At 43.1% G+C, this 26,214-nt stretch overlaps 1 protein-coding gene across 2 annotated transcripts in view; it reads right to left on the bottom strand.

The window, feature by feature from the left end:
- The window catches only part of lrp5 (low density lipoprotein receptor-related protein 5), an 85,530-nt gene extending 59,316 nt beyond the window's left edge, over nt 1-26,214 (bottom strand). Inside the window, exons 1-5 of one of the 2 annotated variants that reach the window (XM_064952146.1) lie at nt 25,971-26,214; nt 11,611-11,811; nt 11,122-11,338; nt 8,909-9,106; nt 5,892-6,088 (exon numbers count right to left, since the gene is read on the bottom strand). In XM_064952146.1, the coding sequence (XP_064808218.1) occupies nt 5,892-6,088; nt 8,909-9,106; nt 11,122-11,338; nt 11,611-11,811; nt 25,971-26,055 (898 nt within the window). In that variant the 5' untranslated portion in view covers nt 26,056-26,214. Of the gene's footprint in view, nt 1-5,020; nt 5,042-5,891; nt 6,089-8,908; nt 9,107-11,121; nt 11,339-11,610; nt 11,812-25,970 lie in introns of those variants that run through there. The other variant, XM_064952147.1, reaches the window with a different exon arrangement.

The raw sequence follows: 26,214 nt of genomic DNA, 5'->3' as shown, positions 1-26,214 counted from the left end.
TGTCTATCTGGACCCAGCACTAGTTACTGTCTGGCTGGCTGTCTATCTGGACCCAGCACTAGTTACTGTCTGGCTGGCTGTCTATCTGGACCCAGCACTAGTTACTGTCTGGCTGGCTGACTATCTGGACCCAGCACTAGTTACTGTCTGGCTGGCTGTCTATCTGGACCCAGCACTAGTTACTGTCTGGCTGGCTGACTATCTGGACCCAGCACTAGTTACTGTCTGGCTGGCTGACTATCTGGACCCAGCACTAGTTACTGTCTGGCTGGCTGTCTATCTGGACCCAGCACTAGTTACTGTCTGGCTGGCTGACTATCTGGACCCAGCACTAGTTACTGTCTGGCTGGCTGACTATCTGGACCCAGCACTAGTTACTGTCTGGCTGGCTGTCTATCTGGACCCAGCACTAGTTACTGTCTGGCTGGCTGTCTATCTGGACCCAGCACTAGTTACTGTCTGGCTGGCTGTCTATCTGGACCCAGCACTAGTTACTGTCTGGCTGGCTGTCTATCTGGACCCAGCACTAGTTACTGTCTGGCTGGCTGACTATCTGGACCCAGCACTAGTTACTGTCTGGCTGGCTGTCTATCTGGACCCAGCACTAGTTACTGTCTGGCTGGCTGTCTATCTGGACCCAGCACTAGTTACTGTCTGGCTGGCTGACTATCTGGACCCAGCACTAGTTACTGTCTGCCTGGCTGTCTATCTGGACCCAGCACTAGTTACTGTCTGGCTGGCTGTCTATCTGGACCCAGCACTAGTTACTGTCTGGCTGGCTGTCTATCTGGACCCAGCACTAGTTACTGTCTGCCTGGCTGTCTATCTGGACCAAGCACTAGTTACTGTCTGGCTGGCTGACTATCTGGACCCAGCACTAGTTACTGTCTGGCTGGCTGTCTATTTGGACCCAGCACTAGTTACTGTCTTGCTGGCTATCTGTCTGTCTGGACCCAAAATGAGTTACAGTCTGTATGGACCCAGCATTAGTTACTGTCTAACTGTCTGCCTGGACCCAGCATTAGTTACTGTCTTGCTGGCAATCTGTCTGGACCCAAAATGAGTTACAGTCTGTATAGACCAAGCATTAGTTACTGTGTAGCTATCTATCTGGACCCAGCATTAAAAAGCCACACAGTAACTATCTGGACCCAGCATTAGTTACTGTCTGTCTGGACCCAGCATTAGTTACTGTCTATCTGGACCCAGCATTAGTTACTGTGTGGCTGTCTATCTGTCTGAACCCAGCATTAGTTACTGTGTGGCTGTCTATCTGTCTGGACCCAGCATGAGTTACTGTGTGGCTGTCTATCTGTCTGAACCCAGCATTAGTTACTGTCTATCTGGACCCAGCATTAGTTACTGTGTGGCTGTCTATCTGTCTGAACCCAGCATTAGTTACTGTGTGGCTGTCTATCTATCTGGACCCAGCATTAGTTACTGTGTGGCTGTCTATCTGTCTGAACCCAGCATTAGTTACTGTCTGGCTGTCTATCTGTCTGAACCCAGCATTAGTTACTGTCTGGCTGTCTATCTATCTGAACCCAACACTAGTTACTGTCTGGCTGTCTATCTATCTGAACCCAACACTAGTTACTGTCTGGCTGTCTATCTATCTGAATCCAACACTAGTTACTGTCTGGCTGTCTATCTATCTGGACCCAGCATTAGTTACTGTCTGGCTGTCTATCTACCTGAACCCAACACTAGTTACTGTCCGGCTGTCTATCTATCTGAATCCAACACTAGTTACTGTCTGGCTGTCTTATCTATCTAGACCCAGCATTAGTTACTGTGTGGCAGTCTGTCTGGCCCCAGCATTAGTTACTGTCTGGCTGACTATCTATCTGGACCCAGCATTAGTTACTGCCTGGCTGTCTATCTATCTGAACCCAAAACTAGTTACTGTCTGGCTGTCTATCTATCTGAACCCAACACTAGTTACTGTCTGACTGTCTATCTATCCGAATCCAACACTAGTTACTGTCTGGCTGTCTATCTATCTGGACCCAACACTAGTTACTGTCTGGCTGTCTATCTATCTGGACCCAGCATTAGACACCGTCGTGTTGTTTGTCAGGACCCAGCATTAGATGCTGTTTGTCAGGACCCAGCACAAGTTACTGTCTGACTGTCTATCTATCTGGAACCAGCATTAGTTACTGTGTGGCTGTCTGTCTGGACCCAGCATTAGTTACTGTCTGGCTGTCTGTCTGGACCCAGCATTAGATACTGTCTGGCTGTCTGTCTGGTCCCAGCATTAGATACTGTCTGGCTGTCTGTCTGGACCCAGCATTAGATACTGTCTGGCTGTCTGTCTGGACCCAGCATTAGATACGGTCTGGACCCAGCATTAGATACTGTCTTGTTCTCTGTCTGGACCTAGCACTAGTTACTGTCTGGACCCAGGATTAGTTACTGTCTGGACCCAGCATTAGTTACTGTGTGGCTGTCTGTCTGGAGCCAGCATTAGATACTGTCTTGTTGTCTGTCTGGTCCCAGCATTAGTTACTGTCTTGTTGTCTGTCTGGACCCAGCATTAGTTACTGTGTGGCTGTCTGTCTGGACCCAGCATTAGATACTGTCTTGTTCTCTGTCTGGACCTAGCACTAGTTACTGTCTGGACCCAGGATTAGTTACTGTCTGGACCCAGCATTAGTTACTGTGTGGCTGTCTGTCTGGACCCAGCATTAGATACTGTCTTGTTGTCTGTCTGGACCCAGCATTAGTTACTGTCTTGTTGTCTGTCTGGTCCCAGCATTAGTTACTGTCTTGCTGTCTGTCTGGACCCAGCATTAGTTACTGTGTGGCTGTCTGTCTGGACCCAGCATTAGATACTGTCTTGTTGTCTGTCTGGACCCAGCATTAGTTACTGTCTTGTTGTCTGTCTGGACCCAGCATTAGTTACTGTGTGGCTGTCTGTCTGGACCCAGCATTAGTTACTGTCTGGCTGTCTGTCTGGACCCAGCATTAGATACTGTCTGGCTGTCTGTCTGGACCCAGCATTAGATACTGTCTGGCTGTCTGTCTGGACCCAGCATTAGATACTGTCTGGACCCAGCATTAGATACTGTCTTGTTCTCTGTCTGGACCTAGCAGTAGTTACTGTCTGGACCCAGGATTAGTTACTGTCTGGACCCAGCATTAGTTACTGTGTGGCTGTCTGTCTGGACCCAGCATTAGTTACTGTCTTGTTGTCTGTCTGGACCCAGCATTAGTTACTGTGTGGCAGTCTGTCTGGACCCAGCATTAGTTACTGTCTGGCTGACTATCTATCTGGACCCAGCATTAGTTACTGCCTGGCTGTCTATCTATCTGAACCCAAAACTAGTTACTGTCTGGCTGTCTATCTATCTGAACCCAACACTAGTTACTGTCTGACTGTCTATCTATCCGAATCCAACACTAGTTACTGTCTGGCTGTCTATCTATCTGGACCCAACACTAGTTACTGTCTGGCTGTCTATCTATCTGGACCCAGCATTAGACACCGTCGTGTTGTTTGTCAGGACCCAGCATTAGATGCTGTTTGTCAGGACCCAGCACAAGTTACTGTCTGACTGTCTATCTATCTGGAACCAGCATTAGTTACTGTGTGGCTGTCTGTCTGGACCCAGCATTAGTTACTGTCTGGCTGTCTGTCTGGACCCAGCATTAGATACTGTCTGGCTGTCTGTCTGGTCCCAGCATTAGATACTGTCTGGCTGTCTGTCTGGACCCAGCATTAGATACTGTCTGGCTGTCTGTCTGGACCCAGCATTAGATACGGTCTGGACCCAGCATTAGATACTGTCTTGTTCTCTGTCTGGACCTAGCACTAGTTACTGTCTGGACCCAGGATTAGTTACTGTCTGGACCCAGCATTAGTTACTGTGTGGCTGTCTGTCTGGAGCCAGCATTAGATACTGTCTTGTTGTCTGTCTGGTCCCAGCATTAGTTACTGTCTTGTTGTCTGTCTGGACCCAGCATTAGTTACTGTGTGGCTGTCTGTCTGGACCCAGCATTAGATACTGTCTTGTTCTCTGTCTGGACCTAGCACTAGTTACTGTCTGGACCCAGGATTAGTTACTGTCTGGACCCAGCATTAGTTACTGTGTGGCTGTCTGTCTGGACCCAGCATTAGTTACTGTCTTGTTGTCTGTCTGGACCCAGCATTAGTTACTGTCTTGCTGTCTGTCTGGACCCAGCATTAGTTACTGTCTGTCTATCTATCTGGACCCAGCATTAGTTACTGTCTGGACCCAGCATTAGTTACTGTCTGTCTATCTATCTGTACCCAGTATTAGTTACTGTCTGGACCCAGCACTCGTTACTGTCTGACTGTCAGACTATCTGGACCCAGCTGTAGACACTGTCTGACTCTCTAGCTGGACCCAGCAATAGTTACTGTCTGGCTGTCATTCTATCTGGACCCAGCAGTAGATACTGTCTGGACTGTCTATCTGGACCCAGCAGCAGTTACTGTCTGGGCTGTCTATCTGAACCCAGCAACAGTTACTGTCTGGACTGTCTATCTGAACCCAGCAGCAGTTACTGTCTGGACTGTTTATCTGAACCCAGCAGTAGATACTGTCTGGACTGTCTATCTGAACCCAGCAACAGTTACTGTCTGGACTGTCTATCTGAACCCAGCTGTAGTTACTGTCTGGACTGTCTATCTGAACCCAGCAACAGTTACTGTCTGGACTGTTTATCTGAACCCAGCAGCAGTTACTGTCTGGACTGTCTATCTGTACCCAGCAGCAGTTACTGTCTATCTGGACCCAGCAGCAGTTACTGTCTATCTGGACCCAGCAGCAGTTACTGTCTGGACTGTCTATCTGGACCCAGCAGCAGTTACTGTCTGGACTGTCTATCTGGACCCAGCAGCAGTTACTGTCTGGACTGTATATCTGAACCCAGCAGCAGTTACTGTCTGGACTGTCTATCTGGACCCAGCAGCAGTTACTGTCTGGACTGTCTATCTGGACCCAACAGCAGTTACTGTCTGGACTGTCTATCTGGACCCAGCAGTACTTACTATCTGGCTGTCTATCTGAACCCAGCAGTAGTTACTGTCTTGACTGTCTATCTGGTCCCAGCAGCAGTTACTGTCTATCTGGACCCAGCAACAGTTACTGTCTGGACTGTCTATCTGGTCCCAGCAGCAGTTACTGTCTATCTGGACCCAGTAACAGTTACTGTCTATCTGTACCCAGCAGCAGTTACTGTCTGGACTGTCTATCTGGACCCAGCAGCAGTTACTGTCTATCTGGACCCAGCAGCAGTTACTGTCTATCTGAACCCAGCAACAGTTACTGTCTGGACTGTCTATCTGGACCCAACAGCAGTTACTGTCTATCTGGACCCAGCAGCAGTTACTGTCTATCTGAACCCAGCAACAGTTACTGTCTGGACTGTCTATCTGGATCCAGCAGCAGTTACTGTCTATCTGGACCCAGCAGCAGTTACTGTCTGGACTGTCTATCTGGACCCAGCAACAGTTACTGTCTATCTGGACCCAGCAACAGTTACTGTATATCTGGACCCAGCAACAGTTACTGTCTATCTGGACCCAGCAACAGTTACTGTCTCGACTGTCTATCTGGACCCAGCAAAAGTTACTGTCTGGACTGTCTATCTGGACCCAGCAAAAGTTACTGTCTGGACTGTCTATCTGGACCCAGCAACAGTTACTGTCTATCTGGACCCAGCAACAGTTACTGTCTGGACAGTCTATCTGGACCCAGCAACAGTTACTGTCTATCTGGACCCAGCAACAGTTACTGTCTCGACTGTCTATCTGGACCCAGCAACAGTTACTGTCTATCAGGACCCAGCAGTACTTACTATCTGGCTGTCTATCTGGACCCAGCAACAGTTACTGTCTATCAGGACCCAGCAGTACTTACTATCTGGCTGTCTATCTGAACCCAGCACTTGGATGTCCATGGGGGAGTAGATTCCACTGAGTATCTCCCTCCTCTTGTCTCCAGTGTGTTTGTTGCAGGCATGGATGGAGCGGGTCTGCCAGTCTGTCCAGTAGAGAGTCTCGTCTGACAGGGTGAGGGCAAACGGGTGGGTGAGGGTGCCCTCCACCACAGTCTCCCTGTGAATTCAACATATGTTTACAGATCAGAATACCGTTTTTATCTTTAATGCATGACAGTTCAAAACTAACCACCCAAAAACAACCGAGAGCCCCTTGGTTGGGATCTCTGTGAGATTCTAAAGCAGATCTGTTAGAACACGTAGCTTTCAGGAGCCGCTTCAAGCCTTTTCCAGGAGGAAATAAAACTAATCAGGTAGTCAGACTTTAATGGAGCATCTGGTACACTCTTTAGAAGGGGAACGGTTGCACTAATGGTACAGCTGTCCTGATTCAGAAAGGAAGTCAGTCAGAGCAGAACAGCATAGTGCAACCCCCTCCACTAGTACTGCACTCTGCTCCCTTCTGCTCCAGCAGACAACACAGTCAGGCCGGTGACTACATACAGTTGAAGTCGTAAGTTTACATACACGTAGGTTGTCATTAAAACTCGTTTTTCAACCACTCCACAAATTTCTTGTTTGTTAACAAACTATAGTTTTGGCAAGTCGATTAGGACATCTACTTTGTGCATGACACAAGTAATTTTTCCAACAATTGTTTTTAGACAGATTATTCCACTTATAATTCCCTGTATCACAATTCCAGTGGGTCAGAAGTTTACATACACTAAGTTGACTGTGCCTTTAAACAGCTTGGAAAATTAGAGGTATTATGTCATGGCTTTAGGAGCTAGGACCTCCACAAGTCTGGTTCATCCTTGGGAGCAATTACCAAACGCCTGAAGGTACCACGTTCATCTGTACAAACAATAGTATGCAAGTATAAACACCATGGGACCATGCGGCCGTCATACCGCTCAGGAAGGAGACGAGTTCTGTCTCCTAGAGATGAACGTACTTTGGTGCGAAAAGTGCAAATAAATCCCAGAACAACAGCAAAGGACCTTGTGAAGATGCTGGAGGAAATTGGTACAAAGGTATCTATAGCCACAGTAAAATGAGTCCTATATCGACATAATCTGAAAGGCTGCTTATCAAGCCATAAAAAAGCCAGACTACGGTTTGGAACTGCACATGGGGACAAAGTTTGTAGTTTTTGTAGAAATTTCCTCTGGTCTGATGAAACAAAAATAGAACTGCTTGGCCATAATGACCATCGTTATGTTTGGAGGAAAAAGGGGGAGGCTTGCAAATCGAAGAACACCATCCCAACCGTGAAGCACGGGGGTGGCAGCATCATGTTGTGGGGGTGCTTTGCTGCAGGAGGGACTGGTGCACTTCACAAAATAGATGGCATCACGAGGTAGGAAAATGATGTGGATATATTAAAGCAACATCTCAAGACATCAGTCAGGGAGTTAAAGCTTGGTCGCAAATGGGTCTTTCAAATGGACAATGACCCCAAGCATACTTCCAAAGTTGTGGCAAAATGGCGTAAGGACAAAGTCACGTTATTGGAGTGGCCATCACAAAGCCCTGACCTCAATCCCATAAAAAATTGGTGGGCAGAACTGAAAAAGTGTGTGCGAGCAAGGAGGCCTACAAACCTGACTATGTTACACCAGCTCTGTCAGGAGGAATAGGCCAAAATTCACCCAACTTATAGTGGGGAGCTTGTGGAGGGGCTAGCCAAAATGTTTGACCCAAGTTAAACAATTTAAAGGCAATGCTACCAAATACTAATTGAGTGCATGTAAACGTCTACCCCACTGGGAATGTGATGAAAGAAATAAAAGCTGAAATAAATCATTCTCTCTACTATTATTCTGACATTTCACATTCTTAAAATGAAGTGGTGATTGATCCTAACTGTCCTAAAACAGGGAATTTATACTAGGATTAAATGTCAGGAATTGTGAAAAACTGAGTTTAAATGTATTTGGCTAAGGTGTATGTAAACTTGGTTGGTAAGGGATCCATTTTCAGAGGGATAGAGGGTGACAGCATGTTCTCCCCAAAACGTTGATAGAATTTGAAGAACTTGGTTGGGAGAGAAGAAATATATTACATCCCGATTTCACAGCTATTTCGCATTTGACGTACTTGGAAGTTGGACATGTGTGTGTTTGAAGCCATTTAAAACATACTGCAAACTGCTCCATTAATCAGACGTCTCAAGAATGTGCACATGAAAAGCAAAACCTCTCGCTTTAACAGAGAATAGGTAAATGCTAACAGAAACTACTTCTGGGATGAAGTTTACATTTCTCCGTAAAAGTGCTTATGATAATTCCAACCAACTTCAACAATGGAGTACCATTACTGGAGGTCAATTATGCAATTCAACTGTCTCTTTCTAATTGGAAAATTCTACCATGGTGCATCTTATTCGTATCCTCAATCTCAAATTGGGAAATCGTTTCCTGAGCAACTTATACACAAACTCTAAGTGCAATACAACTGCATTGGTCATGAGAAAACAACCTCTCTCATTCTACATCCTGTTGAAAGTGGTCTATTGTCTAAACAAGAAAAGGTAAACATGCCATACCTCTTTATTAATATTGCCATTAAACCTCAATTACACAAAGAAAAGTCAATCTTTGCCCCGAGGGCCCCAATCACAACCATAATGCCAAGTCAGATAGGGTTACAACAGTATGGCGGAGATGTAATTTCCAGTTTATAGAACCACACAGAGGGAGGGGTCACAACTGGGCCTACGTGCAGAGCCGATGTTTGGATTGGGGCTCCAGATTCAAATGTGTTTGGATTGGAGGTTTCATCCATACCATCCTCTGAAATTAAGTTCAGCCCAGTGCCATAGTTCAGTCTGGGATCCCTGGCTGTTTTTCAACTAAGGGTGTAAAAAACAATAATGAGAAGAACAGGGAGAGAGGGAGAAAATGTGTGCTCGAGAGAGAGAAGACCAACTAACCGTGAGGAGCCGTCCAGGTTGGCTCTGTGTATGAAGCTCAGCTTGGCGTCTGCCCAGTACAGTTTCTGTTCGTCCAGGTCAATGGTGAGGCCATTGGGCCAATAGATGTCCACCTCCACGATGATCTTCCTGTTGCTTCCGTCCATCCCCGCCCTCTCGATGCGAGGCTCCTCCCCCCAGTCTGTCCAGTACATATAGCTGGAAAATAATTGTGTCAAAATCACAACTAATCTGATCAGGCCAAACAAACCCACCCACATAACCACATCTGATACCTATGAAAGAAAAGTCCGACAAATGGTAGGGTTTTATTTTTACTGGGCAAGTCTTGTGGTTGGAGCCAAATGCAGCTGGAAACAAACTAGACAAAACACCCAGCAAAACACAGAGTGAGTCTTATCAGTGGTGCTCTACAAAGGGCTTGAAAGTTGAAACCTTTTTTCTACTTATCCTCATTTTAAAACCACAGATGCTCGCGAACATACGCATGCACAAACACACACAAATTCACATGTCTACAGGTCCTCTGACAAAGCCAGATATATATCTTAAAATTCGCCAGATCTCCAAGCTATCTGCATGTTGTGCCCAGAATAGCTACAGTCGCTTCAATGTGCACTACATTGAAAGCAGGCTTAATTAGGCATGCTACATTTCTATTCGTAGACAGCTATGGAGGTGGATGGGCGGGGAAAGCCACCAGCAAATATAACAGATCTAGGTGTGGGCCCTAGGTTCGGTTAAATTGACAGAATCAAAATGGTCTAAGAACTGAAAAGCGATTCTAAAATAACCTAACCAGACACAAACAGAATTTGTGAACAACATATGAGCTGCCTCCTGGTTTTCCAATTGTCCTGGTCTGTGGTTCACAAAATGGCGAGAGAAGGTGTTGGTAGGACTGGGCGATATGGCCAAAATATCATCACAATATTTTTCACATTTTTGACAGTATGACATATTTGAAGGTATTTTAGTTTTTTTAATAATAAAAGTTCTAAATATACTTTATGAGTAGTGCATGACCCTAGGGTGGCAACACATACAGTACATTCTAAGTGTTTTAATTGGGGATTTCTCCTTGTATAAAACAAACTTCAACCAAAACTTGGGATATTGTGGGCACATTGAATTCAATGCTGTTTGACATGACAATGAATGAAAAAGCCAGGGAGGAGTTATTGTGACAGGGCTGGAACCAAAGTGTTGGTCAGTGTTTCCCAGTGGACGCTAATTAGATGTTACATTAAATGTTATATTGCTTTATGTAGCTTGTGTGTAGCTGTGTGTCTAAGACAAGTTTTCCCTTGGAACATTAAAGTTAATTCTATCATCTGATGCTTCTAAAATATTAATGCTTCGCATATTCTTCCGATTTAAAATATACCGTTGCACACACATGCTGATCTAGGTCTACACTGAACCAGAATCTGGTCTTACAGGAGAATATGGCGATTCTCCTTCAAGTCCAGGAAGCAGCCATTCAACTGGCCTTTCACCAGCTTTCAAGCTTAATAATGTCAAAGTTTGATCGGTGCCTACCAAATAATGGAGTTTCGCAGAGCAACTATCGTCATTACTGCCATTACGGCCGGTAAGTACTTCCATAAAAGGTCTAAAGAAGTTACATGCAACCGAAAAAATGCCTTGTCTGGAAGGAATCTAAGTATTGTTTTTGACCAAGTGCCATATCTACCTCTTCTGCACCATCATTAAAATCAAAATGTGAATTTGTGGAAGAATGGATCATTGTTTTACACTCTACACCCTTTTAACCTTTGTTTCGTTTTATAACCCCAAGTTAATAAATTGCAAAACTCAGGTTCTTGAGGTTTGAAGTTTTTTTCACAAAACCATACATGTTAAAAAATAGCACCAAATCCACTACATAAAAAAGGTATTACTGCAGTACTTTCCACTGACTAGAGTGAAATTATACTGACTCAATAATGCTAACAATGGATACACATCCTTAGTCCCCAACATATAATTAGAAACAGTGCCCTATGAGAGAAGAGTAGTCAACTCCAGAGGATCTACGCAACACAACAACAGGAAACAGACCCAGCTGAAAAGCAGGTTTTCCACCATCTCACTCAACCAACAGATGCATATATGAACCATAAATACACATGGATGGAAGGGGCTGCTGCTGTGGATACATCACCAACGTCCCAGTCAGGAGAGAGAGAGAGGCCAGGGCAGAGACTCACCGGTGGGCTGGGTTCAGGGCGATGGCCCTGGGCTGGTCCAGGTCCAACCAGAATAGCACCTTGCGAGAGGTGCCATCCAGGTTGGCTACCTCAATGCGATTGGTCTCCGAGTCGGTCCAGTATAGTTTACGGCCCAGCCAATCACAAGCTAGTCCGTCAGGGGAGTCGAGACCCGACACAACAACCGTTTGCCTTGTCCCCAAGGCCTCTTTCAGAGCTGAAAACAAAAGGCCAAAATTTCAGTAGGAACACTTATGTCTAAACTTCCATATCAATATCCCTCCATTAATAGTGACATTCTGCAGTTATTTTCTAGATGTATCCATAGGTGTTGGACCTTTCTTCAAGTTTTTCTGTTTTACAGAATAAATTGTTTTTCGATTATATTTGCACCAAACTTAAAAACAACGAAATATCTAACACACTTAGAAATGTAAGACAACAACGTAAGAACCGTCCCAAACTTGGATGTAGCAGTGTGAAGCTTACAGTTGGTGGACTGATTGTAGTAGGTTTGCTTGATGGCCTCCTCGCTGACATCGGTCCAGAAGATGAGTCCTTCAGAGTAGAGGAAGTCCACAGCAGCAGCATCCTCCAGATCACTGACCACCACTGCTGACTCTGGCCTTCCCATCTCCACATCCACCAGCCTCACATCCCGCCGGTTGGCAAACAGCAGCAAGGGGGATCCTGAGGAAAATTAGAAGAAATACATTACATTAAAGAAAAGGTACACAGCCATACACCCTATTCTCATTTAGTGCAGCCACCTACCAAGGTTGAAAAGTAACTAAGCAGAGAATTCCATGATAGTTCATGTTAGTTACATTTAGAATCAAGTTAGATATTCCGCAATGAGAGTGAAAGCCAATAGCCAAAGGCTGGATTGCATAATGTGCCACCCAGTAAGTAAGTGGTGCCTCAGTGACTTTTGAGTGGGATGGAGGCATTGGATGCATGCACACAGACTGATGTCATCACATGCAGAGAGTGCTGACACAATGCCTGCAGAGAAAAGAGCTGGGCTGTGGGTTAGGTGTGCCACGCTGTGGTTTACCAGCATGCCAGGTAACTAAGCACCAAAACACCAGACAAGAGCCATCTTTGGTTTCCACCACAGCACAGTGCCTCACTGGGACAGTTACTCCAATGCATCAGTTTAATATATGAATAAGATTGAGTGGCATAGTAATAGAAAACTTATGGTGTCAACTCTCTGCCACTTGAATAGACTTTTGTTAAAGAGCATAAAAATCTGTACTTGGCCTAATAGAGTTTTAAAAAAGTATTTCCATCTAAAAGGACCCATGAGCACCAACATGTGAAGTTCATCGTAGCCAGGGTTTCCGTTGGCTGGCAACTAGCAGCTTTTTCCTTTTTTTTCCTATTACTGAACTAACAAATTGTTTACGGACAAAATGACCAGCAGAAAAAAAATCCCTTTGCAAGATAATGCTTTTTATTCATCGATGGAAATACGTTTGACAGTCATGCTTATCAGTTGATAGGTTATTTGTGTGTATTTTTGTTAGTCATCGTGTATCTTATTTATCCAACACAACTATCACACGCAGACAGCATACAGAGAGCGTATTTTGAGTGGGATTTCTCCTCCTGTAGTAAAACGTGCTTTTATAAGAACATTCATTGCGCAACAATTCTAAATGGAATCGCGTGTTAAAAAAACATTTTGGTGCATGATTAAAAATAGCTACAATTTTATTTCTTTTTTTTAACTGGTAATTGAAGCCCGCATGTATAAGAGATTTTCATCTCGGTCACATACGGAACAGGAGTTGCACGTTCTGTTAAAATGCATTGCCATAATCTAAATGGGATTTCTGTCATTCTGAGCAATGCATATGGGTCCGGTAAATTTATCAAATGGCCGTTAAAAATTTTAATCTTTCTGGTCATGTTGTCCGGCGCCACATTTTCAAAGCGGAAACACTGACAAATGTCAATGTAGGTGTCAAATGAAAACTAAGAGTCAATTTTATTATAAAGGATCGCTTTTTTATACCATTTTCCATCCAAATAATTAGGAAAATGCAAAGTCTTTGATTTCTGGTAAAACATCTTACCAGAAAATAAGTGTTAAAATGCAGAAGAAATACACTGCTCAAAAAATAAGAGGGAACACTTAAACAACACAATGTAACTCCAAGTCAATCACATTTCTGTGAAATCAAACTGTCCACTTAGGAAGCAACACTGATTGACAATAAATGTCACATGCAGTTGTACAAATGGAATAGACAACAGGTGGAAATTATAGGCAATTAGCAAGACACCCCCAATAAAGGAGTGGTTCTGCAGGTGGTGACCACAGACCACTTCTCAGTTCCTATGCTTCCTGGCTGATGTTTTGGTCCCTTTTGAATGCTGGCGGTGCTTTCACTCTAGTGATAGCATGAGACGGAGTCTACAACCCACACAAGTGGCTCAGGTAGTGCAGCTCATCCAGGATGGCACATCAATGCGAGCTGTGGCAAGGTTTGCTGTGTCTGTCAGCGTAGTGTCCAGAGCATGGAGGCGCTACCAGGAGACAGGCCAGTACATCAGGAGACGTGGCGGAGGCCGTAGGAGAGCAACAACCCAGCAGCAGGACCGCTACCTCCGCCTTTGTGCAAGGAGGAGCAGGAGGAGCTCTGTCAGAGACCTGCAAAATGACCTCCAGCAGGCCACAAATGTGCATGTGTCTGCTCAAACGGTCAGAAACAGACTCCATGAGGGTGGCATGAGGGCCCGACGTCCACAGGTGGGGGTTGTGCTTACAGCCCAACACCGTGCAGGACGTGTGGCATTTGCCAGAGAACACCAAGATTGGAAAATTCGCCACTGGTGCCCTGTGCTCTTCACAGATGAAAGCAGGTTCACACTGAGCACGTGACAGACGTGACAGAGTCTGGAGACGCCGTGGAGAACATTTACATTTAAGTCATTTAGCAGACGCTCTTATCCAGAGCGACTTACAAATTGGTGAATTCACCTTCTGACATCCAGTGGAACAGCCACTTTACAATAGTGCATCTAAATCATTTAAGGGGGGGGTGAGAAGGATTACATTATCCTATCCTAGGTATTCCTTGAAGAGGTGGGGTTTCAGGTGTCTCCGGAAGGTGGTGATTGACTCCGCTGTCCTGGCGTCGTGAGGGAGTTTGTTCCACCATTGGGGGGCCAGAGCAGCGAACAGTTTTGACTGGGCTGAGCGGGAACTGTACTTCCTCAGTGGTAGGGAGGCGAGCAGGCCAGAGGTGGATGAACGCAGTGCCCTTGTTTGGGTGTAGGGCCAGCAGAGAACGTTCTGCTGCCTGCAACATCTTCCAGCATGACCGGTTTGGCGGTGGGTCAGTCATGGTGTGGGGTGGCATTTCTTTGGGGGGCCGGACAGTCCTCCATGTGCTCGCCAGAAGTAGCCTGACTGCCATTAGGTACAGAGATGAGATCCTCAGACCCCTTGTGAGACCATATGCTGGTGCGGTTGGCCATGGGTTCCTCCTAATGCAAGACAATGCTAGACCTCGTGTGGCTGGAGTGTGTCAGCAGTTCCTGCAAGAGGAAGGCATTGATGCTATGGACTGGCCCGCCCGTTCCCCAGACCTGAATCCAATTGAGCACATCTGGGACATCATATCTCGCTCCATCCACCAACACCACGTTGCACCACAGACTGTCCAGGAGTTGGTGGATGCTTTAGTCCAGGTCTGGGAGGAGATCCCTCCGGAGACCATCCGCCACCTCATCAGGAGCATGCCCAGGCGTTGTAGGGAGGTCATACAGGCACGTGGAGGCCACACACTACTGAGCCTCATTTTGACTTGTTTTAAGGACATTACATCAAAGTTGGATCAGCCTGTAGTGTGGTTTTCCACTTTAATTTTGAGTGTGACTCCAAATCCAGACCTCCATGGGTTGATAAATTTGATTTCCATTGATAATTTTTGCATGATTTTTTTTGTCAGCACATTCTACTATGTAAAGAAAAAACTATTTAATAAGAATATTTCAATCATTCAGATCTAGGATGTGTTATTTTAGTGTTCCCTTTATTTTTTTGAGCAGTGTATATCAAAACACAATGTTGAAGAAAAGACCCCTGCCAACTAATATCAACACATTTTTTGTTTTGGAAATTTCCTTCTGTAAGTTTCAGGAACATTGCCATACATTGTAATTGTGTTACCAAAAACCCACATGTCTTTAAGATATTTGTTAATTTCTCTTACTAATGAAAAGGGAGGATTATGAAAGTTCACAGAAGTAACAAGTAAAGGGTAGACCTACCAATTAGTTAGTGTTAATGATGTCAAGTTTGTTTATGAATTATTAAGTGATTAAAACTCAATGCTTTTACAAAATCGGTAATGGAATTAATGCAATTGAATTGGCTACAATGGGAAATCATCGTAGTCACAAACCAGTTAGTTGAGTCACCTCATAATGTCCTCCCTTCCACTGCCATACAGTTATGTTCAACTCATAAGTTATTTTGACATCTGGTGGTCAGAGTACAGTATAATGTACTGTACATATCTTGTTTGGGGGGGGGGGGTTACAATAATATCCAGTGTGTAGAATAATACCCTAATATGAACAAGAAGGATATTGCACATTTCAACCTTTGTGTACCTATTCAGGATACATCACCATGAAGAGAATGATATTCATAAATTAGGCATTTATGTACAGCACAGATCAGGGACCCATGATGTAATTCCATTACTGTACTTCCGTTACTGGATGTATAGTGCCTTGCGAAAGTATTCGGCCCCCTTGAACTTTGCGACCTTTTGCCACATTTCAGGCTTCAAACATAAAGATATAAAACTGTATTTTTTTATGAAGAATCAACAACAAGTGGGACGCAATCATGAAGTGGAACGACATTTATTGGATATTTCAAACTTTTTTAACAAATCAAAAACTGAAAAATTGTGCGTGCAAAATTATTCAGCCCCCTTAAGTTAATACTTTGTAGCGCCACCTTTTGCTGCGATTACAGCTGTAAGTCGCTTGGGGTATGTCTCTATCAGTTGTGCACATCGAGAGACTGAAATTTTTTCCCATTCCTCCTTGCAAAACAGCTCGAGCTCAGTGAGGTTGCATGGAGAGCATTTGTGAACAGCAGTTTTCAGTTCTTTCCACAGATTCTCGTTTGGATTCAGGTCTGGACTTTGACTTGGCCATTCTAACACCTGGATATGTTTATTTTTGAACCATTCCATTGTAGATTTTGCTTTATGTTTTGGATCATTGTCTTGTTGGAAGACAAATCTCCGTCCCAGTCTCAGGTCTTTTGCAGACTCCATCAGGTTTTCTTCCAGAATGGTCCTGTATTTGGCTCCATCCATCTTCCCATCAATTTTAACCATCTTCCCTGTCCCTGCTGAAGAAAAGCAGGCCCAAACCATGATGCTGCCACCACCATGTTTGACAGTGGGTATGGTGGGTTCAGGGTGATGAGCTGTGTTGCTTTTACGCCAAACATAACGTTTTGCATTGTTGCCAAAAAGTTACATTTTGGTTTCATCTGACCAGAGCACCTTCTTCCACATGTTTGGTGTGTCTCCCAGGTGGCTTGTGGCAAACTTTAAACTACACTTTTTATGGATATCTTTAAGAAATGGCTTTCTTCTTGCCACTCTTCCATAAAGGCCAGATTTGTGCGATATACGACTGATTGTTGTCCTATGGACAGAGTCTCCCACCTCAGCTGTAGATCTCTGCAGTTCATCCAGAGTGATCATGGGCCTCTTGGCTGCATCTCTGATCAGTCTTCTCCTTGTATGAGCTGAAAGTTTAGAGGGACGGCCAGGTCTTGGTAGATTTGCAGTGGTCTGATACTCCTTCCATTTCAATATTATCGCTTGCACAGTGCTCCTTGGGATGTTTAAAGCTTGGGAAATCTTTTTGTATCCAAATCCGGCTTTAAACTTCTTCACAACAGTATCTCGGACCTGCCTGGTGTGTTCTTTGTTCTTCATGATGCTCTCTGCGCTTTTAACGGACCTCTGAGACTATCACAGTGCAGGTGCATTTATACGGAGACTTGATTACACACAGGTGGATTGTATTTATCATCATTCGTCATTTAGGTCAACATTGGATCATTCAGAGATCCTCACTGAACTTCTGGAGAGAGTTTGCTGCACTGAAAGTAAAGGGGCTGAATAATTTTGCACGCTCAATTTTTCAGTTTTTGATTTGTTAAAAAAGTTTGAAATATCCAATAAATGTCGTTCCACTTCATGATTGTGTCCCACTTGTTGTTGATTCTTCACAAAAAAATACAGTTTTATATCTTTATGTTTGAAGCCTGAAATGTGGCAAAAGGTCGCAAAGTTCAAGGGGGCCGAATACTTTCGCAAGGCACTGTAAATACACTTCACTTATTGTAGTTTAATAACCAAAATAGACGTTTTAAAACTCAAGGTGTCATGTCATAGCTGACAGCCCATTCTTTCTGCAGACATCACTGAATCTTAATTCGGGGGAGACATTTTTGAGATTTTTGGTTGCATAAAACAAAAACTGAGGGAGATTTTACCATGATTATGTTATCCAACTTTGCACCTGCACAGTTCTTCCAGTAAATGTTTTGTGAAATTGTCTTTGTAAATTGATAGCCCTTGTGCATGGAGTTGTATGGTTTGTTGTAACGGTTTTCTGTAGGCAAAAGAGAGTCGGACCAAAATGCGGTGTGGCTATTGCGATTCATATTTTAATGAAACAAGGAAAACCACGAATCAATACGAAAACAACAAACGTAACACAAAAAACGAAACAGCCTATACTGGTGCAAACTAACACACGACAGAAATAAGGACAATCACCCACGAAACACTCAAAGAATATGGCTGCCTAAATATGGTTCCCAATCAGAGACAACAATAAACACCTACCTCTGATTGAGAACCACTTCAGACAGCCATAGACTAAGCTAGAACACCCCACTAAGCTACAATCCCAATACCTATGAAAAAAAAACAAGACAAAACACACCACATACAAAAACCCATGTCACACACTGGCCTGACCAAATAGACAAAGAAAACACAAAATACTAAGACCAGGGCGTGACATTTGTTAAACTTTGAAATCAATGTTTTTTGATTGGTATACAAAAATCTGAGTAAAAGCATAATTACGTTACAGTGGAATTGCCCATAAGCAAACAATTAGCCTAGTCAGCAATGTTTGTTTTACATAAAAAGGTGCCCAAAAAAATGCTCTAACATTCTCTGGGGTATAACCACTTGCTTCAATCCCCTTAGGTCCATACCTGTGATCTTCTAATCATAGGCCATGTTGGAGTTGTGAAGCTGGCATGGACATCAGATTTGAACATGGTGGAGCCAGTCAGACAGTCTGCTGCTTGATGCTGCTTATGAGGACTTCCTCCCCTGAACAGGGTAAAAACCCAGACTAATCACAATGTACTGCCCGTCTATCTACACATCCTCAGAACACGACTCCTCATTCTTGACTACAAAAGAGTTGGGAGGCAAATTAACAGATGAGCTACACATTTTAAACGCCAAACTTTAGTTTCTACCCTCCCCATACATAGACTTCAATGTCCAACATAACCTTGTTTAGACCATGATTTTATTGCAGCATAAAATCTGGATTCCACAAACACATACCATATGTCTTTGTAGTGTGGTGCAGCTGCTAGACAGTGAGAGAGACACTGAGAAGACTGCTATCATACAGGTACTTGTGAAGAACAAGGGAGAAGAAGCTTGACATGCTGACCACACCGCTCGTGTCACATGCACAAGTGTTGCTAAATAAATGTACACATACATGTTATACAATCGCTGCAAGTCCCTCTTCTCCCGCCTCCACATTGCTTTTTAGGAGCATATACCCACATGGGTAATTGAAAGATGAACTGAGGTTCACACTCAAGTCCAGTTGGTAGTGCACCTTCAAGTTGGTTGCCAACCGCAATATAAAGTCCAAGGAACAAGAAGCCTGGAGGAGGAGAGATTACTAGAAACAAACTTTTACCCTTTTATCTGTGGATTAATTGTCAGAGTAGAGGACCATGTGCATTTCAGGTAAAATAGCAACCCAATGTTAATCTAGCTAGCTAGCTAAATTCACATGTTTAATGCTTTTCGACCTGTCCCCAAATGAATATAGTTGTGTCAGAGTTCGTTTTGATATTTCAACCTGCGTGTCCTGATCGCGTCTGGTGTGGGTGGACAAAATCAACATGCGACAGGACAGCAGTGGAGAAGGTGGAAAGTTTTAAGTTCCTTGGCATACACATCACGGACAAACTGAAATGGTCCACCCACACAGACAATGTAGTGAAGGCACAACAGCGCCTCTTCAACCTTAGGAGGCTGAAGAAATTTGTCTTAAAAATCCTCAAACTTTTACAGATGCACAATTGAGAGCATCCTGTCGAGCTGTATCACTGCCTGATACGGCAACTGCACCGCTCACAACCGCAAGGCTCTCCAGAGGGTGGTGCTGTCTGCACAACGCATCACCGGGTGCAAACTACCTGCCCCCCAGGTCACCTACTGCACCTAATGTCACAGGAAGGCCAAAAAGATCAAGGAAAACAACCACCCGAGCCACTGCCTGTTCACTAGAAGGCGAGGTCAGTACAGGTGCATCAAAGTAGTGACCGAGAGACTGAAAAACAGCTTCTATAACAAGGCCATCAGACTGTTAAACAGACATCACTAACACAGAAAGGTTGTTGCCTAAATACAGATTTGAAATCATTGGCCACTTTGACAAATGGATCAATGGTCACTTTAATAATGTTTACATATATCTTGCATTACTCATCTCATGTATATACTGTATTTTCATACCATCAATTGCATCTTGCCTATGCCACTCTGTCATTGCTCATCCATATATTTACATTTACATGTATATACATTCTTATTCCATTCCTTTACTTAGATTTGTGTGTATTAGGTAGTTGTTGTGGAATTGTTAGATTACATGTTAGATATTGCTGCACTGTCTGAAGGAGAAGCACAACCATTTCCCTACCCTCGCAATATCATCTGCTAACCATGTGTATGTGACCAATACAATTTGGTGTTAGATGTAAAGCCACAAGTCATAGCCTAATTCTACCATAAGGCCATGTGTGCCTCTTTCCTTTCTTCCCTGAATCACAGGTTCATAGGTCAAAACTGAAAGAGGATAAGTGAGACAGAGGAACATAGGAACACAAGAACACAATGAACACAGTATCAATCCCTAAAAAGGTACAGGAGAACTAGACCTATGCTCTAGAAAAGCTACAATCACAGAAACGCTGCCTCTAGAAAATAGGCATACTCAACACTTGGCATACAACAAGTAGCCTACATACTTCTTATGAGATCTCAAGGATGTAGTAGTGTAGAAGAAGTCCTAAGTGGTTGTGTGTATTGGCGTGTTAAAAATAAATATGCAGCACTGGTAATCCAAAGGCATTCCTAACAAGACAGCAGAATGTGGAGGCCCAGGGAGAGACCAACGAAAGCCATCAGTGAGGATTCTTGACACCTCAGCCCCCAGTGCATACATAACAGCGGGGATTACAAAGATCAATCTCTCCACAACAGCTGATCTTTTTATGAGAACAGAGCAGAGGCAGCAGCCAGGCCTGTCCACTCCACATTCTGCAAAGCAGTCGCACTCTGTCTCTGCCACAACCCAAGAGGCAGGGCCAAGGAGAAGCCAGTCTCACTACAAGAAACAATGCCAGCTCTTTCCTAAACATCCATGACAGGCCTCTGGGCACGATCATTCACTCAGAAGAATGTGGTTCCTTATTTTACCATCATCATGTTCAAGTGGCTCCACCAGCAGGATTATCCAGCTAATATATACATGGAAACAAACAGCCTATGGGCCACATTTTCATTTGGTGTTGTAGCTAATAAGGCTGTAGCTTAACTCAGCACTAACATCTTGGTCTAACCGGTGAGGGTTAACTCTCTATCAACTCTATATACACTAGAACAGGGATCATTAAATACATTCACCCGGGGGACTTATTTCTCGAGCGGATTGCCGGGGGGCCGGAACATAACTACAAATAATTTGTAGAGGGACAATTGACTGCAAGAAGCCGAAACAGATACAGTTGAAGTCGTAAGTTTACATACACCTTAGCCAAATACATTTAAACTCTGTTTTTCACAATTCCTGACATTTAATCTGAGTAAAATTTCCATGTCTTAGGTAAATTAGTCAGAATAATAGTAGAGAGAATGATTTATTTCAGCTTTTATTTCTTTGATCACATTCCCAGTGGGTAAGAAGTTTACATACACTCAATTAGTATTTGGTAGCATTGCCATTAAATAGTTTAACTTGGGTGAAACGTGTCAGGTAGCCTTCCACAAGCTTCCCACAATAAGTTGGGTGAATTCTGGCCCATTCCTCCTGACAGAGCTGGTGTAACTGAGTCAGGTTTGTAGGCCTCCTTGCGCGCACACACCAATTTTCTATGGGATTGAGGTCAGGGCTTTGTGATGGCCATTCCAATACCTTGAATTTGTTGTCCTTAAGCCATTTTGCCAGAACTTTGGAAGTATGCTTGGGGTCATTGTCCATTTGGAAGACCCATTTGCAACCGAGCTTTAACTTCCTGAATGATGTCTTGAGATGTTGCTTCAATATATCGACAATTTCCCTCCCTCATGATGCCATCTATTTTGTGAAGTGCACCAGTCCCTCCTGCAGCAAAGCACCCCCACAACATGATGCTGCCACCCCCATGCTTCACAGTTGGGGTGGTGTTCTTCGGGCTTGCAAGCCTCCCCATTTTTCCTCCAAACATAACAATGGTCCTTATTAGAGATCGACCGATTACACGGAATGGTCGATTTCAAATTTTCATAACAATCGGAAATCTGTATTTTTGGACACCGATTTGTCAGATTTTTTTTATCCCTTTATTTAATCTTTATTTAACTAGGCAAGTCAGTTAAGAACACATTCTTATTTTCAATGACAGCCTCGGAACGGTGGGTTAACTGCCTTGTTCTGGGGCAGAACAACAGATTTTTACCTTGTCAGCTCGGGGATTCAATCTTGCAACCTTACAGTTAACTTGTCCACCGCTCTAACCACCTGATTACATTGCACTCCACAAGGAGCCTGCCTGTTACACGAATGCAGTAAGCCACAGTAAGTTGCTAGCTGGCATTAAACTTATCTTATAAAAAACAATCAATCATAATCACTAGTTAACTACACATGGTTGATGATATTACTAGTTTATCTAGCATGTCCTGCGTTACATATAATCGATGCGGTGCGTATAGTTGCTCCAATGTGTACCTAACCATAAACATCAATGCCTTTCTTAAAATCAATACACAGAAGTATATATTTTTAAACCTGCATATTTAGCTAAAATAAATCCAGGTTAGCAGGCAATATTAACCAGGTGAAATTGTGTCACTTCTCTTGCGTTCATTGCACGCAGAGTCAGTCTATATGCAACAGTTTGGGCCTCCTAATTTGCCAGAATTTTATGTAATTATGACATAACATTAAAGGTTGTGCAATGTAACATGAATATTTAGACTGATGGATGCCACCAGTTAGATAAACGTAACGGTTCCGTGTTTCACTGAAAGAATAAACGTCTTGTTTTCGAGATGATAGTTTCCGGATTCGACCATATTAATGACCTAAGGCTCGCATTTCTGTGTGTTATGTTATAATTAAGTCTATGATTTGATAGAGCAGTCTGACTGAGCAATGGTAGGCACCAGCAGGCTCATAAGCATTCATTCCAACAGCACATTCGTGCGTTTTGCCAGCGGCTCTGCTGTTTATGACTTCAAGCCTATCAACTCCCGAGATTAGGCTGGTGTAACGATGTGATGTGAAATGGCTAGCTAGTTAGCGGGGTGCGCGCTAATAGCGTTTCAAACGTCACTTGCTCTGAGACTTGGAGTGGTTGTTCCCCTTGCTCTGCATGGGTAACGCTGCTTCGAGGGTGGCTGTTGTCGTTGTGTTCCTGGTTCGAGCCCAGGTAGGAGCGAGGAGAGGTACGGAAGCTATACTGTTACACTGGCAATACTAAACTGCCTATAAGAATATCCAATAGTCAAAGGTATATGAAATACAAATGGTATAGAGAGAAATAGTCCTATAATTCCTACAACCTAAAACTTGTTACCTGGGAACATTGAAGACTCATGTTAAAAGGAACCACCAACTTTCATATGTTCTCATGTTCTGAGCAAGGAACTTAAACGTTAGCTTTCTTACATGGCACGTATTGCACTTTCTTCTCCAACACTTTGTTTTTGCATTCTTTAAACCAAATTTAAAACATGTTTCATTATTTATTTGAGGCTAAATTGATTTTATTGATGTATTATATTGAGTTAAAATAAGTGTTCATTCAGTATTGTTGTAATTGTCATTATTACAAATAAAAATAAATTTTAAAAAACTGTCCGATTAATTGGTATCGGCTTTTTTTGGTCCTCCAATAATCAGTATCGGCATTGAAAAATCATAATCGGTCGACCTCTAGTCCTTATGGCCAATTAGTTCTATATTTGTTTCATCAGAAGAGTACGATCTTTGTCCCCATGTGCAGTTGCAAACTGTAGTCTGGCTTTTTTATGGCGATTTTGGAGCAGTGGCTTCTTCCTTGCTGAGCGGCCTTTCAGGTTATGCCGATATTGGACTCGTTTTACTGTGGATATAGATACTTTTGTATCCGTTTCCTCCAGCATCTTCACAGGGTCCTGAAAGGAAAGGTAGAAGGCCTCCATTGCTCTAGCACTGTGCCCAGCTTGAGAAGTGATTCCCTAACTCTTCTTTTCTTGTATTGTTTTGTTCTGGCTGGAAGGAAGACCAACTCCAAAGCCTTATCAGCGCTGTGCAGTGTCTGGGTGTGTGGAGTTGAGGACAGAGGAAGAGTAGGCCTAGGTGTTGGGGAAAGGAGTGTGGGAGAACCAGGGGAAATCAAGACAGCCTGCTACTGAGTAGACTTTCCAATTAACTTCCTCTCTAAATCCCCAGATGAAATGAAACCAATAACCTACTTGTATTTCAAAAGTTTTAAAAAATGGAAAAAAATGTAATCCATAGCTATACATTCTTCACCCATGGAATTGAACAACATCCACACCTCAAGACAAGCTACTTTTTCCATACACTGCCATGCTTTCTTTTAAAAGTAGCCAAAATTCAGATCTATTGTATAAATAGTGTAGGTATGAAAGGATTGATTAATGATAACATGCAGTTGCAAGAAAGCAACACAATTACATAACATGGTCCAACTTATTTTTTAAATGTTAAACACTGAAGTGATCTAAGGGCTGAATCTTACCTGGGATGTGTAATGTGAGTGTTTAATAAAACTTTTATAAAATAATACATAAAATATATTGGCTTATTTTTTAAATAAACAGTGATTGATACATGTCACAGGGCAATATAGGGCTTCTCTCTACACACAGCACTGCGTGTTTGGCTTGACTGGTGTTTAATGACACTTGTTTTGTGTTTTAGCCTGTGAGTGTATTACATCCGCTCACCCCCTCCCTAAATTCTGTCAAAGTCACACACTGAGATTCTCTCAGGTTGATACACACTGCTTATACCGTAGCAGTGACCCATGGGTGTAACTAAATTAACAGTTCATTCATCAGAGTTGGCGAAAGACAGTATTTCATGATAACACACTCGATATGAAAATTCACCCAGATCAATGCCATGAAAATGGATCAACAAATTCATTGTGGGCTTTAAAGACATGTCCTAATCTGCCATTTTCAACTTGAAAGAAGAACGGCCATTAAACCGAAAAAGATTCTATTTCAACTTCTCCAACTTTTGGAAATTGTCTACTGCACTTGATGTGCAGGCCTAATCATGCAAGTACACTGCATACAGAAAGACTTGATTAATTTATTCCTAGACATAGCCAGCCTAGGTATTTGATCAAAGATTAACTAATTGTATCCATACAGTCCATTCATCTATAGTGCAAACTCATCCATAGTCAACCTATTGGAAACAGCTGTCTAATAGTGCATACAAATATTTGTATGGGACCTATAACAGTGTAGTAGACAAAAGATTAACCAAAATAACCAGGAACTCTATAGACCTAGTCCCACTTGTAGACTTGTATTAGATATGGAATGTAATTGGTGAAAGGTTTGTTATGCATTTTGCTAGTGGTTTACATCTTACAAAATAACTAAATTGTATATTTGTATTCAGAAATATTTGTGCACATCAAGACCAACTGTCTCACCTATCTCATTGGGACATTCTGTAGGCCTATATTTTGCTACTCCAAAACAAAGTGTGTGGAAAGAAATCAGAGAAATAACGTCGTTCCTTTCCACAAACCTTACACACTTTCAAGCAGAAACGGTGTCCTTATGACACCCGACACCGGCGATCAATCGCAGTGCATTGAGGCCTCCGAGTATAGGCTCTAAAATGAACTTTTGCTGTACCCCGCAAGAATTAAGTAAAGTTGGGATAAATAGTAAAAATTCCTATTTTGAAAAATTTCACTTATGATCAATTGAAAACGCGAGAAAGTTTAGACTTGAGTGAACTCCTGCGATAGCCTTGCCACGGAGTGAGTATTCAACTTGTAAAGAAAAGGCTCAAACGTATATTTAAAGAAAATATACGAAAATACATATCCATTTGTGTTTTAAAGTTAAATAGGCAACTTAATTATGGCTATTATAACTACCGACCTCGAGCGAGACACATTCACGTAACTAAAGTCACATTGCTTCCCAGTGTTTTCTAAAAAACATATTAAAACTTTGTAAACTCGGAGCAAAGTCCGAACAATAAAAGTCTCTACTTACCATTAACTACAGAGAGCAAGCTACTATAAAACAGTAATTCCACGAGAAAAACGTCCATTGCAATTGCTCGTAGCTTTAATTCCATAACTCCGACTCCATTCTTCTGGTTATTTGTGCAAAATAAAGTTATAATCCGAGCGACTGTCTTGGTCGATACTTTTGTTGGAACGCTACTCCCGCCTGCCTGCCTGCCCTCATCGTGGAGGCACAAACGAGAATGACAGCGGAAAAAGGACGACGTCAC

The sequence above is a fragment of the Oncorhynchus masou genome, chromosome 31 (assembly GCF_036934945.1).
Source record: "Oncorhynchus masou masou isolate Uvic2021 chromosome 31, UVic_Omas_1.1, whole genome shotgun sequence".
In the NCBI taxonomy this organism is placed as follows: Eukaryota; Metazoa; Chordata; class Actinopteri; order Salmoniformes; family Salmonidae; genus Oncorhynchus; species Oncorhynchus masou.
The sequence above is the reverse complement of the archived record's forward strand: the minus strand, read 5'-3'. Positions and strand labels throughout refer to the sequence as shown.